At 46.0% G+C, this 16,513-nt stretch overlaps 1 protein-coding gene across 1 annotated transcript in view; it reads left to right on the forward strand.

Moving 5' to 3' along the window:
• The first annotated feature begins 585 nt into the window (after nucleotides 1-585).
• Nucleotides 586-16,513, forward strand: part of ITPRID2 (ITPR interacting domain containing 2) — a 96,387-nt gene continuing 80,459 nt past the window's right edge. The window contains exons 1-2 of the mRNA XM_054971720.1: nucleotides 586-1,041; nucleotides 1,650-1,695. Of these exons, the coding sequence (XP_054827695.1) occupies nucleotides 897-1,041; nucleotides 1,650-1,695 (191 nt within the window). The 5' untranslated portion in view covers nucleotides 586-896. The remainder of the gene's footprint in view (nucleotides 1,042-1,649; nucleotides 1,696-16,513) is intronic.

Raw genomic sequence — 16,513 nt, forward strand, 5'->3', positions numbered from 1 at the left:
GCGAACCCGCCCCTTCTCCGGGACCCACAACACAGCTGCAAACTCGCCTCCCAGCCGCCGCGACGTAAGGAAGCGCGTGAGAACCGGCCAACGCCGCCCGGGGGCTTTGCAGGGCGAGCAAAATCGAGCCGGGGAGGGGGCCGCGCGAGCCAGGCACCCCCTACTAGCCCGAGCCGGGCTGGCCCCGCTGCGCAACCCAGGCTCAGCCTCGACTTCGGCGGAGGAGGAGCCGGATCCTGCCCCGGTCGCTCCGCGCCTCCTCCCGGGGCTAGGGCGAAGAGGAACGCCCTGATTGATTAAACTCTCCGGTTGCCGCCACTGCGCTGCGCTCGGGCGGGCGCGCTCGGATCCAGGCGCTCCAGGGCTCTCGCCTGTCTTCGGCGCCGGCTGCGCGTTCCCCCCGCGAGGTGCCTCGTTGCCCGGAACAGACGGGCGGAGAAGCTGGCCGGGGGCGTCCGCGGGGAGTGGGCGAATTCCGGTGCGGCCGGGAGGTAGCAAACGCAGAATCCGCTTCCTTTCCCCTTCCTCCTCCTGCTGCGGATCCGCTCCTCGCTACTAAGTTGCGAGCGGGGGAAGCTGCCAGAAGCGCTCCGTAGTCCTGGGAGCCGGAGGCGGCCGGGCATGGTGGGCAGGGCCGTGGGCGCTGGAGGTTTCCCACGCGCTAGGCGGCTGCTCGGGAGCCCCCCGCTCTGCTGCGCCCGGCTGGGCTAGCGGTGGCCCCGATCCCGCCTTCCGCCTGCTGCTTTTCCCGGACGCAGACTTTGCAAGAAGCGGCAGCCGACTTCGCCGGCTCGGCGCAGCCCGACCCGCCTCCGGGCTTGGCTTTTGCAGGCGAGCGGCCGGCGTGTGCGGAGCGAGCGGGCGAGCCTGCAGCAGAAGCCGGCCGGGTCGGTCCGATGGAGCAGGCTGCGGCGGGCGACGAGGGACCGGGGGCCGTCAGCAAGAGGAAGGCCTGGGCCAAAAGCCGGGACTCCTGGCAAGCCTCGGAGGCCGAGCAGCTCTCACCAGAAGCGCCGGAGCTCAACCCGGAGCGGGAAGGAGGTCGGTCCTGGCAGCGGGTCCCTCGCCCCGGGAAAGGGGCCCCGGGAAAGCGGCCGCCAGATCGCCCCCGCCTCTGTTGCTGCCACGCTTAGTCAGAAGAAATCCCATTGATCTGTAAGGGGCTTACTTTTGAGTAAACGTGGACAGGCACGCCTGCAACCGTCAAGAGCGCTGTTCAACCCTGGACACGTGTGCTCGGTCGTCTTACTTCCACCAGAAAGATTTTAGCCGAGCTTACTCACGAGTATAGCTCTCGATGGGCAGCCAGCAGGAAAGGAGTCCAGTAGCCCAGGGATCTCCATTCCTGCTCGTGCCTGAAGAAGCGAGCTCGGACTCTCGAAAGCTTACTCGCGAGTAAAGGCTTGACCGCTGCAGGGCGCTTGCATTGTATTTGAAACATGAAACGTGTCATCCCCCCCCCCCCATCCTGCAGACACACACTGTTGATTTTGTGCATTGACTTGTTTACATGTCAATGAACTCCATTCTCCCATGCCAGTAAGTTGCGGGACGTCCTAAACGGGCTGTTCTTTCTCTTTTTAATGCTCGCCCGTCAATGACAATTCCTTGCTTTTTCTCCCCCTTCCCCAATTTTCTTTATCCTCCAGGCAATGTTCCGAATGAAAAGATTGCAATATGGCTTAAAGACTGCAGGTAAGGAGGCCTTTTTACAAATTGCAATAATAGCTCCAGCTGTCTTTTTAATTAGGGGGCAGTGAGTGTGCCCCCTTGTGATTTATTTCATGACACCCACAGTGTGGCCCTAAAAGGACTTTACTTCTGTCTGAGCAAATGGGCTTGGAAGGATATAACTCTCTTTAGGATTACACTTTTGGAAAAGGTTTCCTTGGCAATGTAGTATTGGCAGCTGCAGCTAGCTTCTTAAAGCTGAATCCCTGGTAGTGCTACTTGGGAGTAAATCCCCTTGATTGTAGCAGAAAGCTTCCAAAGACACCTGTTTGGGATCATCAGCTACTCTTCAATACAGACAGACAGCAACCGTCTGTATCTGCAGAAGTGAGCTGTGACTCACAAAAGCTCATACATATCCTTACTACAAATGTTGTTAGCCTTATAGGTGCTACTGGACTCTTGCTCTTTTCTACTACTACAGACAGACTGACCCATCTTGATCTTGTGTTTTGTGCATGTTTGCTTGGTAGTCAGGGTCGCTGCAGGTGTGTAGGTTGGGGTTAAGAAAGTATAGCTGCCGTTCCGGTGATGTTTTTTATTGAACTGAATTGTCTGTATTTATGATTTTATTTTTGGTTTTAACTATCGGTGTTATCTACCCTGAGCCCATTAGGGTGGAATATAAATTGAATCAATAAATCTGAATACTTTGGGACTTGCTTGTGAGTAAACATGCATAGGATTACATTGACAGGTGTGTTTAATTCTCTTCATTTCAACGGGCTTGTGTATGCCTACCTCTGTGTAGGGTTGTGACCGGATCCTATTTTTATCTCTGTGTGGTGAAGACTTTTGTTGTTTAGGGAGTGAAGGAAAAATTCTTGGTCAGTTTTAGAGTTTATGATGTTGTTCCGGAAACAGCCGCTGTTCTTTGGAACTGCAGGTTGTGTGTCATAAGGAGATGTTAGCCCACCGCGTAATGCTGTAGTTTGGAAACATGATTTTTTTTAAAAAAGTAAACAAATTAAATCTTGTATGCTGTCTACGCTTTGTGATTTCAGCTGTGATCTTAAATGCATCTTTAACTTGTCACTTTTGCAAATAGTTGGGTTTTTCCGCGCATGAAATAATATGCTTGAAATCTGGGCGATATAAGGATCAACTGAGCTGTCCTATGCAGGTTTACGGAGAAGAATGTTCATTGAGGCTTACTCTTGAATAAGTATATTGAGGATTACTACCCTACAGTACAACCCTGTGCAGATTTCGTCTTGTCTAAGAGTCCCTCTGCGCAAGACATTTTACACAGGGAAGCTCAAGTGAAAGATCTTAAACTTGTTCTCACATTGTGGCTTACACGTGCACTGCTAGGGAGACAGAGTACACTTGAATAGAAGACCACACAGAAAGTAAGACACTGGAGCGTGTCCGTGTAAGATGCCCTGTGTAGAGAGTCTCAGTGTCTGTTAAAAATCAAAAAGAGTCCAGTAGCACCTTTAAGACTAACCAATTTTATTTCATTGTAGCATAAGCTTTCGAGAATCAAGTTCTCTTCATCAGATGCCTGATCCGAACTGGTCAAATACAGAAGAGGAGGGGAGGGGAAAGAACGGGACATATATCACAAGAAGACAGGATGCAATTAGTGTGAAGGCAATCAAAACATTCCTTTGCTTGTAAATGTAAACATCTCCTTTTGGTGTGGAGTCAGTTTGCCGCAGTGAACGTATACAATTCCTATGTAGTATAAGCCCTCGATAACCACAGCTGTCCGTGCCAGCTGCATCTGACAAAGAGAACTGTGGTCCCCGAAAGCCCACACGCACTCAGGCTGAGATAATTGACAAACAAAGCCCACACCAGGCGTCTCTGGGCTCCCCCAGACCACGCCTCTGTAAAGGAAATCTGTTACCTGTGATAATGTGATAACCATTCATAGTCTCTATTCAGTCCCAGCTTGACAGAGTCAAATTTGCATATGAATTCCAATTCAGCAGCCTCCCATTGGATTTTGTTTTTGAAGGGTTTCTGTTGAACCACAGCGACTTTTAAGTCTTTGGTGGAATGTCCTGGTAGATTGAAGTGTTCTCCCACTGATTTTTGGACGTTTCCATTTCTAATGTCAGATTTGTGTCCATTTATTCTTTTTCGTAGAGGTTGGCTGGTTTGTCCAATGTACAGAGCAGAAGGACATTGTTGGCACATGAGGGCATATATCAGATTGGAGGATGAGCAGCTGTAAGAGCCAGAGACAGTGTAGTTGATGCCATTGGGTCCTGTAATTGTATTCCCTGGGTAGATATAGGGGCAGAGCTGGCATCTGGGTCTGTTGCAGGGCCTGGTACCTGTGCTGGTGGCCCTGCTGGCCGATTCATGATTGTAAGTGAGAAGTCGTTTAAGATTGGGGGGCTGTCTGTAGGCAAGGAAAGGTCTTCCACCCAGGACTTCTGAGAGAGAGGTATCATTTTCCAGGATGGGTTGTAGCTCCCTGATGATACGTTGGATGGGTTTGAGCTGGGATATGTCTCGTTCTTTCCCCTCCCCTCCTCTTCTGTATTTGACCAGTTCGGATCAGGCATCTGATGAAGAGAACTTAATTCTCGAAAGCTTATGCTACAATAAAATAAAATTGGTTAGTCTTAAAGGTGCTACTGGACTCTTTTTGATTTTGCTACTACAGACTAACACGGCTAACTCCTCTGGATCAATGTCTGTTGACATTAGTGGGTTTGGATTGTGGTATCTCTTTTTGTAGGATCGCACTGTTTCTCTCAGGTCTGTTACCTAAAGTGAATTGGATTGAAATCAGACATGTAGGTGTAATTTAATTGAAATCAAACATGTAGATCCTAAACACTTTGACACCTACATGTCAGTATATAATTTGATCATATTACAATTACTCAGGTTTCTGTAATAACAATAACAGCATTCAATTTATATACCACCCTTCAGAACAACTTAAAGGGCCAAGCTACAAGTGGCGAATGACACAGGTTGGACATTTGTTAGCTTCCCTCAAGTTTTCATGGGAAATGTAGGCATCCTGGTCTTGCAGCTTGGCTCTCTGACTGCTGTCCAATGGACTTTTCAACTGTCACTTGTCCAACATTACGCCAAGCTGCCTACATTTGCCATCAGAACTTGAGGGAAGCTGACAAGTGTCCAACCTGTGTCATTTGTCACTTGTAGTTTGGCCCTCAGAGTGGTTTACAAAGTGTGTTTTTATCCTCACAACAATCGCCCTGTGAGGTGGGTGGGGCTGAGAGAGCTCTGAAAGAGCTGTGAGTGACCCAAGGGCACCCAGCTGGCTTCAAGCGGAGGAGTGGGGAATCAAACCCGGCTCTCCAGATTAGAGTCCTGCAATTCTTAACCACTACACCAAACTTCTGGATACTGAGAAATGAGTTTTATTAGATCAATACAGTGGAGGATATTTAACAGTGGTGTGCTGTGGGTTAGATTTCTCAGAAGATTGTAATATTCCAGGCAGTCAGTGTTAGAATGTTGTGCAATGATGCCAGTATGGTGGAGAGCAGTTAATGTCAGGTTAGGACTTGGAAAATCTTAAATTCAAATCCCCATTTGACGTGAGATTCACTGGGGGAATTTGGACCAGTCACATACACTCAGCCTAACCTACCTCACAGGGTGGTTGTAAGGATAAACTTGGAGGAAAGGAGAGAATCCTGTGTGTTGCCCTGAGCTCTTTAGAAGAAAGTGGAAATTAAACAATGTCCAGCTTTGATCAGGGAGACCTGGAGTGGAATCCTTCTTTTAGCCGCAAAGTTTACTGGATAACCTTTGGCCAGTCATTGGTTGTTTTGAACCTGACGGGAGTGGAGCTGCGCATGCCCCCTCCCTTGGAAAAGCTTTGGATGAAAATACAAAAATCAAACTTACTGCTGCTTCTGTATAACTTCAAGAGGCTGTGGCTGGATTTTAAAATTTTATTTATTAAAATCAGTTTCCATTTTTTAAAAAGAACGAACAATAATAAACTCTCTACAGAGGCTTTTTGTTTCCTAATTGCAGGAATGTTTTTTTAAAGAATTGCCTTTATAGTTTAGGAAAAGGCATAATGAGTGAATGGGTCTTGGAACTCATTGGCTAACCTTGGGCCAGTCATATAGGTGGGCTCAGCCTAACCTACCTCACAGGCCAGTCATATAGGTGGGCTCAGCCTAACCTACCTCACAGGCCAGTCATATAAGTGGGCTCAGCCTAACCTACCTCACAGGCTTGTTGTTAGGATAAAATGGAGGATAGGGGAACAGTTTGGGGAGCTTTTAGTTCATAACATTTAATTCAGGTTGGGTACCTCTTTCCTAGTAATTTACATACTGTTCTGAACTCTCCCCTTTCCACCCTTGATGCCTTGCTTCCATTAAATATGAAGCAGAATGGTAGAATGCACTGGTTTTGAAATTGTAGTATTGAACATGAATATTACATCTTACTCATTTCTACCCTGCCTTTCTTCCCAGTGGGGGCTCAAAGCAGCTTACATTATTCCCCTCTCCTCCATTTTATCATAACAACATCCCTGTGAGGTAGTTTAGGCTGCGAGACTATGTGACTGGCCCAAGCAAGTTTCTGTGGCACAATTTGGATTTGAACCTGGGTCTCCTAGATTGTGGTCTGACACACTAACCACTATACTACACTGGCTTTTAATAGTGCTTTTTCTTTGGTTGGAGGGGGAGCTGGCAGCTAATCCCCAAGTCAGTTAAGTTTCCCCATCACTGGTTTAAAGCAGCGTTCCCTGTTGTCTGGAATAAATGTCTTTTACCATTTGATTGCAGTGTGTCCTATAGAGTCTCTCAGTTTACACTTGCAACCAAAAAGATAAGATCTAAGGTGGTACTGAATGAGGCTGTTTCGTGGCTCCTGGGATGGTTTGGCATACGGTATTGTTTTTAATTAATTTTAGTAACCTATACAAACTGTGATAAGGGGTTTAATTGTTTTATTAGTCAGTGTTTGGTGAATTGTGACGGCCTATGGCTGTAGACAATAAACTCTTTTGACTTTGACTTTGATTGCAAAGTAGCTGCATTGAACATCCCCATGAGACTAATTCCATGTGCCTTAGGGGGCTGGAGTTTCATACACAGCAGCTCAGAGGCAATGCAGCAACCCCCCCACTGAAACTGTGGAGGAATTTCAAATCCTGATTATGGTTTGGAACGTCCGCCAAAGATAGTCAGTGTACTGCTTATTAATTGACCATTGACTCTTGTGCAAAGCCAAAAATGCCACTGTATAGGTGGCAGCAGGGGTCATTTCGTAGAAAAAGAGCTGGAGAAAGTCTTTAGCATAACTCATTAGCATATGCCATGCCCCTTGACATCACTGGAAGTGTGTCATTAGCATATGCCACACCCCCTGACATCCCCTATCCTGGCTGTTTTGGACCCAATCCTGGCCATTCAGGGCCAAAATTGGGCCCAAAATGGCAAAAAGGGGCTGAAAATGGCCGAAAATGGTTAGGATTGGACCGCTGCTGAGCGGGAGAGTGATCCACCACCTATCAGAGGCCTGATCCGGGACATTTTGGCCCCAATCCAGACCGAAATAGGCCCAAAATGGCTGAGAGTCAGGTGGGCGGGGCCACCTGTCATATGACCTCTTTGGGGAACTACCGGAACTGTGTTCTGGTGCGTTCCCCCTCGAAATGAGCCCTGGGTGGCAGCTTCCTTTTGAAATTTCATTATGGTGCTGTGTGTTAGGAAAGTCAAGTCTGAGGCCTGCTGACTTGTAGCCAATCAGCATCCAGGGCAGACTGCTGAAGCTTCTCCTGCTGGCCACCTAGTGTAACTGCAGACAACTCCAGACAAACTTGTTTGTTCGTTTCTAAGACTGGCTATGACTTTATTTCTGCTTTTATTTATTGTTTTGAAATATTTATATACCCTTTCTCCCAGGCATCTTGAGCCCCCAGAAAATTTTCTTTTCTTTTTCATCTCTGTAAAACTGTCCCTGTTGTTCTAGGACAACAGTTGAAGAGAGAGAATCGTTCACATGTCGCAGTCTTGCCTAGAGTTGTTAAAAGTTATAATAATTGGTTGCAATAATTTCAAAAAATTAACTTCATTGCGTCAGCAGGACAGTTACATTAATTACAAAAACAAGCCCGTTAAGTATCGGGCTGGTTAATTGTAAGAGGATTGCTTTGTACTAATAAATGTTCTGGTTTAAAAACATTTGGCCCGTCAGTTGGCTAAATCTGTTTTGACAGGTCAGATGTCTGATCCTAAGCAGAATCTAGTATGGGATGAGGTGTGCTGCTTAGAGGGAAAACAAGCACTTTAGGGATTTAACCAGCGTTTTGTCCATTCTTCAGTGAGATCCCACCTTCCATTGTTTTGACCAATGAAGGGGAAGCCAGCAGTTAGCTATATAACTGACATGTTTTAGCAGTCTGGGATGAAAATGCTGATGCGTGAATCAAACAGTCTCTTTATAGACAATCGGGTCTGGAATAGAGGGGAGGCTTACAATGTTTGCCGCACAGCAAAACCTTGGAATTTACATCTGGCATATCTCACTGACTTGATTGTGAATGACTGTTTTCATCTCGAACAAGAAAGGAAGGAGGGGGGGAAGTGCCCCTTCTTTGACTTACTGGCTTGTTGGAAAGACTCGCTTGTTGGAAAGAGAATTAACTTTTCAGCAGATCTCAGGAAAAATTCTTTGTCACGCTTGCACATGAGCAGTATTGTTTTCTCTGCACAGTTCTGCAGCTAAAACAAGTGACGAGGGAAATTCTTCTCAGGGTCCTTTAAAGATTATCTTGCTTAGGGAGAGAACTTCTGCACAAAACCTTCTGCTTCCCGGTGGGCTTCCTTTAAGGAAATCGTGCTGAAGCAGAGGCTGCTGTTCAAAACCAGCCCTTCATGTTAGGTTAAGTGGCTGGGCATCTACATTTTACCAGCATCCAGTTCCGTGCGGAACTTCTTTTCCCCCTTTGGCTGTTTGGCTCTCAGAGGAGGAAACCGATGTACAAAGCGAGGGGTGTGTTCTGCAGAATGCACGTTAGACACGAAAGAAGTTAACAAAGCAAGGGTTTGCCTTTGGTTTTTTTTTTTTAATTTCCATGCTAATTTTGAGGCTTGTTTAAAATAAAACAGCTTGTCTTGTTCGTACCTCCAGCTCTGATGCTCTACGGTGCTTTAGTACACTGTGTGAAACAGATCATTTCAGTGAAATCCTTGAAATCTTTAAATGGAATCCTTGAAATGTATCCTTCCCCCTACGACTGAGGAGGCCTGAGCCAGAGCAGTCTCTGCCTTTGGTTTTGAAGTTATTGCAAAGTTCACAGTGCAGTCCAAAACAGATTTACACCCTTCTAAGCCTATGGACTTCAGCAGATTCAGAAAGGTGCAATTCTGTTCACTGTTCATCTTTCTGAGATGGCAATTGCATGATGTGCGTCAACTCAAGAGAAATCCACTCTGAATTCAGTGAGCTTAACTCCAGTAACTGTGCAGATTTAAGAAGCAGGGACTGATCTTGAGAAATGCTTATTTTATATCCCACTTTTATCCCTAATGAGGACCTGAAGGTGCTTATCACATCATTCTCCCCTCTTCCCACCTTATCCTCACAACAATCCTGTGAGGATCGCATAAGAGGATGTATTGGGCCCAGAGGCACTGAGGGCCAAGCTAGAGATGATGATGTCATCATAGTTGCCATGGGGATGCCTTTGCCATTTTAAAGTGATTTTAAAATGCTGTGAGGGCCTGATTACCTCAGCAGACTGAGGCACTCTTGTTTTTCTCACCTGTGCCTTATCAAGTGCCGAAACAGCTGTGGGCTGTGTGTGTGTATGGCCAGTTCAGCACTTGATACAATAGGAGGGGGCAGGGAGGGGGGGGACAAAAGTGCCTCAGCCCTAGGGTTGCCAGCTCCAAGTTGGGAAATTCCTGGAGATCTGGGGGTTAAAACCTGGAGAAAGGGGTTTGGGGAGGGAAAGGACCTTGGCGCGGCATAATTCCATAGAATCCACTCCCCCAAAGTAGCCATTTTCTCCAGGTGAACTGATCTCTGTGGCCTGGAGACCAGTTGTAATTCCGGGAGATCTCCAGCCACTACCTGGAGGCTGGCAACCCTACTCAGCCCACTGCACTGATCAGGCGCCGGTGGCATTTTAAAATAATTTTAAATAGTTTCATCATCACCATGGTGGCCATGAGGCTGCCATCACGTCTAGTTTGGCCCTCACTGAGCTTCCATAGATTCCAACCTGATTGTCACAAGTCCTAGGCCATACCATGCCAGCTCTCATATGATGTGTATTTCTTTCAGCCTTGCTCTTGCTGCATTCTCTTTGAGAGCTGTGTTGAAGTCCACGGGGCTCCCCTGAAATTAGAGGGCTAGCTTCACCTTGACCCAGATGGTTCATGCTAGTCCAATCTCATCAGATCTCAGAAGCTAAGCAGGGTCGGCCTGGTTAGTACTTGGGTGGGAGACCACCAAAGAAGTCCAGGGTGCTATGCAGAGACAGGCAATGGCAAACCACCTCTGAAAGTCTCTTGTCTTGAAAACCATATTGGGTCTCCATAATTTGGCTATGACATTACAGCACTGTACACATATAGACTAGCTTCTGATAGCATTTGTAAAAATATTGGAGAAGTTTAGCAATTTAAGGAGAAAACGTTCATGGCGAGTATGTCCGTATTTTCAGTCTTGGATACAAGGCCATATTCACTGATGGTGCCAGCTATGGGGATATATTTAGCTCCAGGATATTTTAGGTTGGAGGTACCTAGTCGAGCCCGTGAGCATATGAGGATTTTTGAGGATAAGTATTGGGTGCCATCACAAAATGGCTGCTGTTGGGGGCTGGAGCCCATAACCAAATGTTGGGCTGTTCTAAGCCAAGTATCTTCCTACAATGGAGGCAGCTGTTTCCGAATGGGAGACCCAAAGGCGGTGCCTTCTGAGGCGGGGAAAAGGCAGCATTTTTTTCTCTTTGCTTTAGAAAAGAGATGATTTGGAGATAAAACAAGTGGGTGTCAGGAAACACATGGGCAGATGCCATGGTGCCATTGGGCACCGTGGTGAGGTCAGTGTTCTAAGTCCTTTTCCTGAATCCCTCAGGTTTTAATTATTTAAAATAACTGTCCTATAGTGCAGTCCTAAGCAGAGTTAGTCCACTCTAAGCCTCTGGGTATAGACTGGAGTAAGTAACTCTGCTTAAAACTTCACTATTAGTCCTTGCCGTTTCAGAGATATAAGGCAATGCATTCATACAGTATCCCGTCCAGTTGCTAATTGAGAAGTAAAAATTCTCCTGCTTTCTATTGGCTTGACTATGGAGGGCACAGTCCCTGAAATGTGGGCAAGGCTTTTTTTGCACATGTAGCATTTCTTTGAAATTGGCTTGCGTCCAGATTCTTTCCGTTGCCAGCCATTTCACTTTTAGGCTACTTGTTTGTTTGTTTAGGCTTCCGTTGTTTGGCATTGGCACCATGATCCCCCTCTGAACCCCCAAGTCCTTTCCTGGCTGTAGATAATGTGGTTTATTCTTCTTGAAAAATGTGTTTGTAACGCACAATTATATTAGCATTCATGGGTGTGTATAGGTACAGTCGGAGGCCAAAGCCAGTAAAAGCTGCCGCCAAAAAACATTGGCTGGTTAGTCATATTTTTTTTTATTGATCTTGATTGTTCTCCACCCTTAATCCAAAGAATTCAAAGTGGTGTATATAAGGATTGTCTCATATTTGTCATATCATAAAAATTTCTATGCATTCTTCATAGGGGAATTTGTCATTCTCTCCAACTAGCGTGATTCATTAGACTCTCGAAGCATGGATGGTTTTGCTTTTCCTGAGTGCATTCCCACCATTTCTGCTTTCCTGGCATCATGTTTTCTTCAGTCCTTTCTCTCTTTTTCCATCGTCTCCTCCATGGCATCTCTGCTCATCTTTGGCTCACATTTCTGCACCCTCCCCCCCTTCCCCAAAGTTTCTGCTTTTCAGCCCACTGTCTCTGAGCCAAGCTACAAGTGACATTTTTCACGTGGAGAACACTTGATTGTTTTGCAAGTTTTCCTGGGAACTGAAGTCCGAGTGTCCTTCCCTTTTGCAAATCATTCCTCCAGTCACAAGCCTGCTGGACAAGAGGGCTCTCAATGATCGTTTGGGGGTGGGCAGCTGCTACTTTCTCCCTGGGCATCCTGCTCCCAGGGAGCTGCTCTGGAGAAAGCCGCTGTGTTGGTGAAGCTGCAGCCACAGTGACTGCAGAAGAATCTGCTGCTGCTCTAACATGCCCTTCCCTTGCTCCTGAGCTCGTGGAGAAAAACTAGAATGAGCGCATCATTCATTGGGAGCCCTCTTGTCCAGCAGGATTGTTACTGGAGGAATGATTTGCAAAAGCTGCTGCTGCTGCTGGCTTTCTCTAGCAGAGAGGGGAAGGACACTGGACTTCACTTCCCAGGAAAACTTGCGACAACAATCAAGTGTTCTCCACATGAAAAAAGTCACTTGTAGCTTGGCTCTCTGTTTTACTGTCTTCAGGATGGTCTCTCCCATCCTTCAGTTGCTTTGCTCTTCCAAAGAGGCACCAGATAAAACTGACACATCAGACAGTTAGTAGCGGAAATGCTCAGATACCAGTAGATATGCCAGGACACTCCATCACTCAGCTTTAAAAACTGTCCTCAGCAAAAACAAACTTTGAAAGGGAGTCACCAATGTGAAGTTTACTGAGTTGAAATTCCTATGCAAATAGACTTAATAAGCTTTGGCTTAATAAGGTTTGAGAGTGGCTGGCATGCATCGCAAAGCTTACAGATTTGTCTTGCCAGTTAAAACTGGTCCATGCCTGATTTGGTTTAATCCTTTAGACCGGATCTTGTTTACCATCAGTGCTATGTAATAAAATAAAACCTGTCTTAGAAATTGAGGTCATATGGCCTCCCTTTGTAGTAATGTTCCTCACGTATTCTCTTGTTATGTACAAATTTGCACACCCTTACATCTACCAACTGAGCGTAACACTTCATGCATCTGATAAATGGGGTTGCGGATCTTAAAAACCTCCACCAGAGGGGTTGTTGCTTTTTAAGGACCCACAAGATGCTTGGTGGTTTTTGTTGTAACAGACCAGCAAGGCTACCTCTTTGGAGCGTCTGTCTTATCTTCAGCCTCTTATACCACCAGTGAGTGTTCCGGTGCTCATTTCCCCCCCTCCCCTTCTTTTCTCTGGGCTTTACACCCCCTCCTCCAGCTCTTACCCTTTCTCTTCCTGTCTGCCCCTCCAACTTCTGTCTTTTTAATGCTCTTGTCTAGCCGTGGTCTCCTTCCTGTAGCAATCATACTTCCGGGACCCTTTTCTCACACAGCTTCCAATCCCACATGAAGAGGGACTGCTATAGAGCAGTCCTTATTGGCTTCTGCTGGCACCAAATTGAACAGGTTTTTCAGCACGTTTTTTCAGTTCAAAGTATATAGATCTTTCCTCATAACGATGCTGATAATAATAATGGCCAGTAGTAGCTTTTAATTTAATATAAAACTCCTAGCCTGTGTATGATTGTAGTTCCAGCTGTGTGGTTCACATCCCTGCTCTTTTCCATAGGTCTTTTCCAACCCACAGTAACCTTTCACTTCCCTCATCTTTACTGTGTGTCATCAGTCTGTTGCAGACACTTCCCCTTGAGCAACTGGAATATTAGCGAACATTCCATTTCAGTCATAACAACTCGACTAATGGCTGGCAGTAGCAGTTTGGCAGGGGGAAGGCAGATGGGTTATGGTTTTTACATTTGTGTTATATAATAAAGCATTATCGTTTTCTGAACCATTATTCTGATGTCTGCATTGTGAGAGAGAGAGACCACCATTTTAAGTATGCTCAACCCTCCATAGCGCTATAAAAATACGCTTTTGTTTTGTTTACAGCCTAATAACAAAGACGGCGCATCACCCTGGGCTTAGATATGCCTAAGTCTGCACAGAACTAGGCTGCAAGTTTGTTTCCTCCATACATTTGTCAGCAGTTTTTGCAGTGGGTACCACCCTTTCCGAAATAGAGACTTCCCCTTGTTTCATGGTTGGCATTCAGATTTTTTGAACGCAATAAGTTCTAAAGTATCTCAACGAATGCATGGGGAAAAGGTTCTTTTAGGAAGAAAAAAATGGTGAAGAAAGCTTGGTAATTTGGGGCATTTCTTAAAACCAGATTCCAAGCAGACCCCTTTATTAAAAAAAAAAAAAGAGGGTGATTGCAAGGTATTTAAATCTACAATTCTCACACATGAACAGGTGAAGCTAACTTAAACTGACACAGATCCTTGATCCGCATTGTCTACTCTGACTGGCAGCAGGGTTTTTCTAGGGTTGCAGGCAGGGCTCTTGTCCATCGTCTGCTACCTGATGCTTTAACCTGGAGATGTCAGGGATTGAACCTGGGACCCAATGGTTAATCGCTTAAGCCCCAGGCCCTCCCCTGTCTCCAAGCATGCGGCTATCCTACCTTCCTCTGGAAAACCGGGAAGAGGTGCCTGGCTGCTTTCGTTGTATGGTACAATGCCACTTTCCTCCCTTCATGGAGATGGGGAGGCAGTGTCACCGACTTTTGTTTCTTATAGATATTTTTCTTTGCAGTGACATCTCCCTTTGGCCCAAAATCAAGGCTGGTGGCTCTAAAGTTTCCCTTTGTTATACCATTTTCTCTGTTCAAGGCAACAGAGCTTTGAACTGGGTTTAGCATGTGGTAGCTTGAATGTGCTGAGATGTGAAACACTGGTCCTGTCTGCTTCCTGTGCAACTGGACCAGAGAGCTGGTGTGGTGGAATGGTTGTAGTGCCAGTCTAGGACCTAGGAGGCCTGGGTTCAAATCTCCACTCACTGGACTGCTGGCTGGTTGACTTTGGTCCAGTTACTCTCTCTTGGCCTAATCTATGATTCCGCACATGTTGGATAATGCACTTTCAATGCACTTTATCAGTCATTTGAGGTGGATTTTTTGTTCCGCACACAAAAAAATCCATTCCAAATGATCTATAAAGAGGATTGGAAGTGCATTATCCAACGTGTGCGGAATCACTGTATGTTATGTGAGTGTTATGAGGAAAGAAGGTGTAAGAGTACTGCCTGTGTTGTCTTGAGCAGCTTGAGGAAGATAAAATTGTGGTAGTGTTGTATTCAAGGTGCGGGGGACCTGCCCTCTGTGGCACCTGGTTACCCAAACCCAGTACTGAGGTGTTTATTTATTTTATTTATTTATGTCATTTACATTCCACCTTTCTCACTGAGACTCAACGCAGATTACATGGTGTTAGACTAGTACAATCAGTGGCAAGGAGAAGGGAAGGCATTTCCATACAGTGTCAAGAATATTTCCATAAACAGTGTCATGGGGTAAAAGAATATAAGTTTACAAAGATATAGTATTAGCAAGGATCCAGTATGGGGTTGAGGAATTGCTGAAACAGAATATAATCCGTTCTAGGACTTACATTGAACAACAGAAAGCACAGGTAGTATATAGGAGTACGTATTTAAAGCAACAGATAATATGTAAGACAACATAATGGTGAAATATATGGTTTCTAACTCGTTAGTGAAATATCTGGGATCCCTTTCCTACAATACTGCCTTCTTAGCTGAGAAAAAGGCCTTTCTGAATAATTCAGTTTTGCATTGTTTGCGGAAAGCCGGGAGGGTGGGGGCTCTCCTGACCTCCTCAGGCAGGCTGTTCCATAGGGTAGGGGCCACCACAGAGGAAGCCCGTGTATGGGCTGCTGTTGATTTTGCCCATGTACAGGCTGGCACCTGCAAGAGACCCTGTTCAGATGAGCAAAGTTGCCGTGGAGGGACATAGGGAGGGACGTGGTCCCATAGGTATGCTGGACTATGGCCTTTGTATGTAATGACCAATACCTTGAACTGAGCAAGGTAACGGATAGGTAGCCAATGGAATGACTGTAGGATGGGAGTGATGTTCAAGCTCCTGCTCGCTCATGATAATAGTTGAGCCGCAGCGTTTTGCACCAATTGGAGCCTCCTAGTTAACTTAGATGGGAGACCAATGTATAATGCATTACAATAGTCAAGTTTTGATGTTACCATAGCATGGATCCAGGTGGCCAGGTCAGCCGTGTTGAGATAAGAAGCCATTTTCCAGGCTAGAGTGAGATTGTAGTAAGCATTTTTTGTAGCTGCCTTAACTTGTTTTTCTAGTAGTAGCGCTGGATCCAGTATAACCCCTAGGCTCTTAACCGAGTCTGCAAGGGTCAAAAGAACTCCATCGAAGGTGGGGGGAGCACAATGTCTTTCAAGATCTCTGACTTCCCAACAAGCATCACTTCAGTCTTGTCTGGGTTCAATTTTAATGTATTTTTCAGACATGTCACTACGGCTGTCAGGCAGCGATCTAAGATTTGTACTGCAACCTGTGGGGACCTGGATAGCAAGATATAGAGTTGGGTATCATCTGACTTGGAGAGAGCTGCTAGCTTTCTTTTCCACAAGACTTCTGTCCTCTTAATAGAACTGACCCGCCAAGATAATTGAAACCATTAGCCATGTATGCCAGCCCACTAGGGGGTTGGCTAATCCTGTTCGCTGCTACAGGCCTGGAAGTTCAGAACAAAATGGCGGTTGCCAAGCCCTTTGGCAAGCCACAGTATAAGCCTGGTTGGCTGTCTAAGCTTAAGTTCTATACATTTGGGTTCATAGCTGGATGACTGGATGGCATTTTAACCGGAAGATGCAGCAGTGGGCAATGTCACAACACTTTTTGTGGAAAGAATAAGGGGCCTGGTGGGAGGACAAAAAGCTGGCATTCCTAGTTCCAACAACTTGCAACTTTTCCACAT

The sequence above is a fragment of the Eublepharis macularius genome, chromosome 2 (genome assembly GCF_028583425.1).
Source record: "Eublepharis macularius isolate TG4126 chromosome 2, MPM_Emac_v1.0, whole genome shotgun sequence".
Taxonomy (NCBI): domain Eukaryota; kingdom Metazoa; phylum Chordata; class Lepidosauria; order Squamata; family Eublepharidae; genus Eublepharis; species Eublepharis macularius.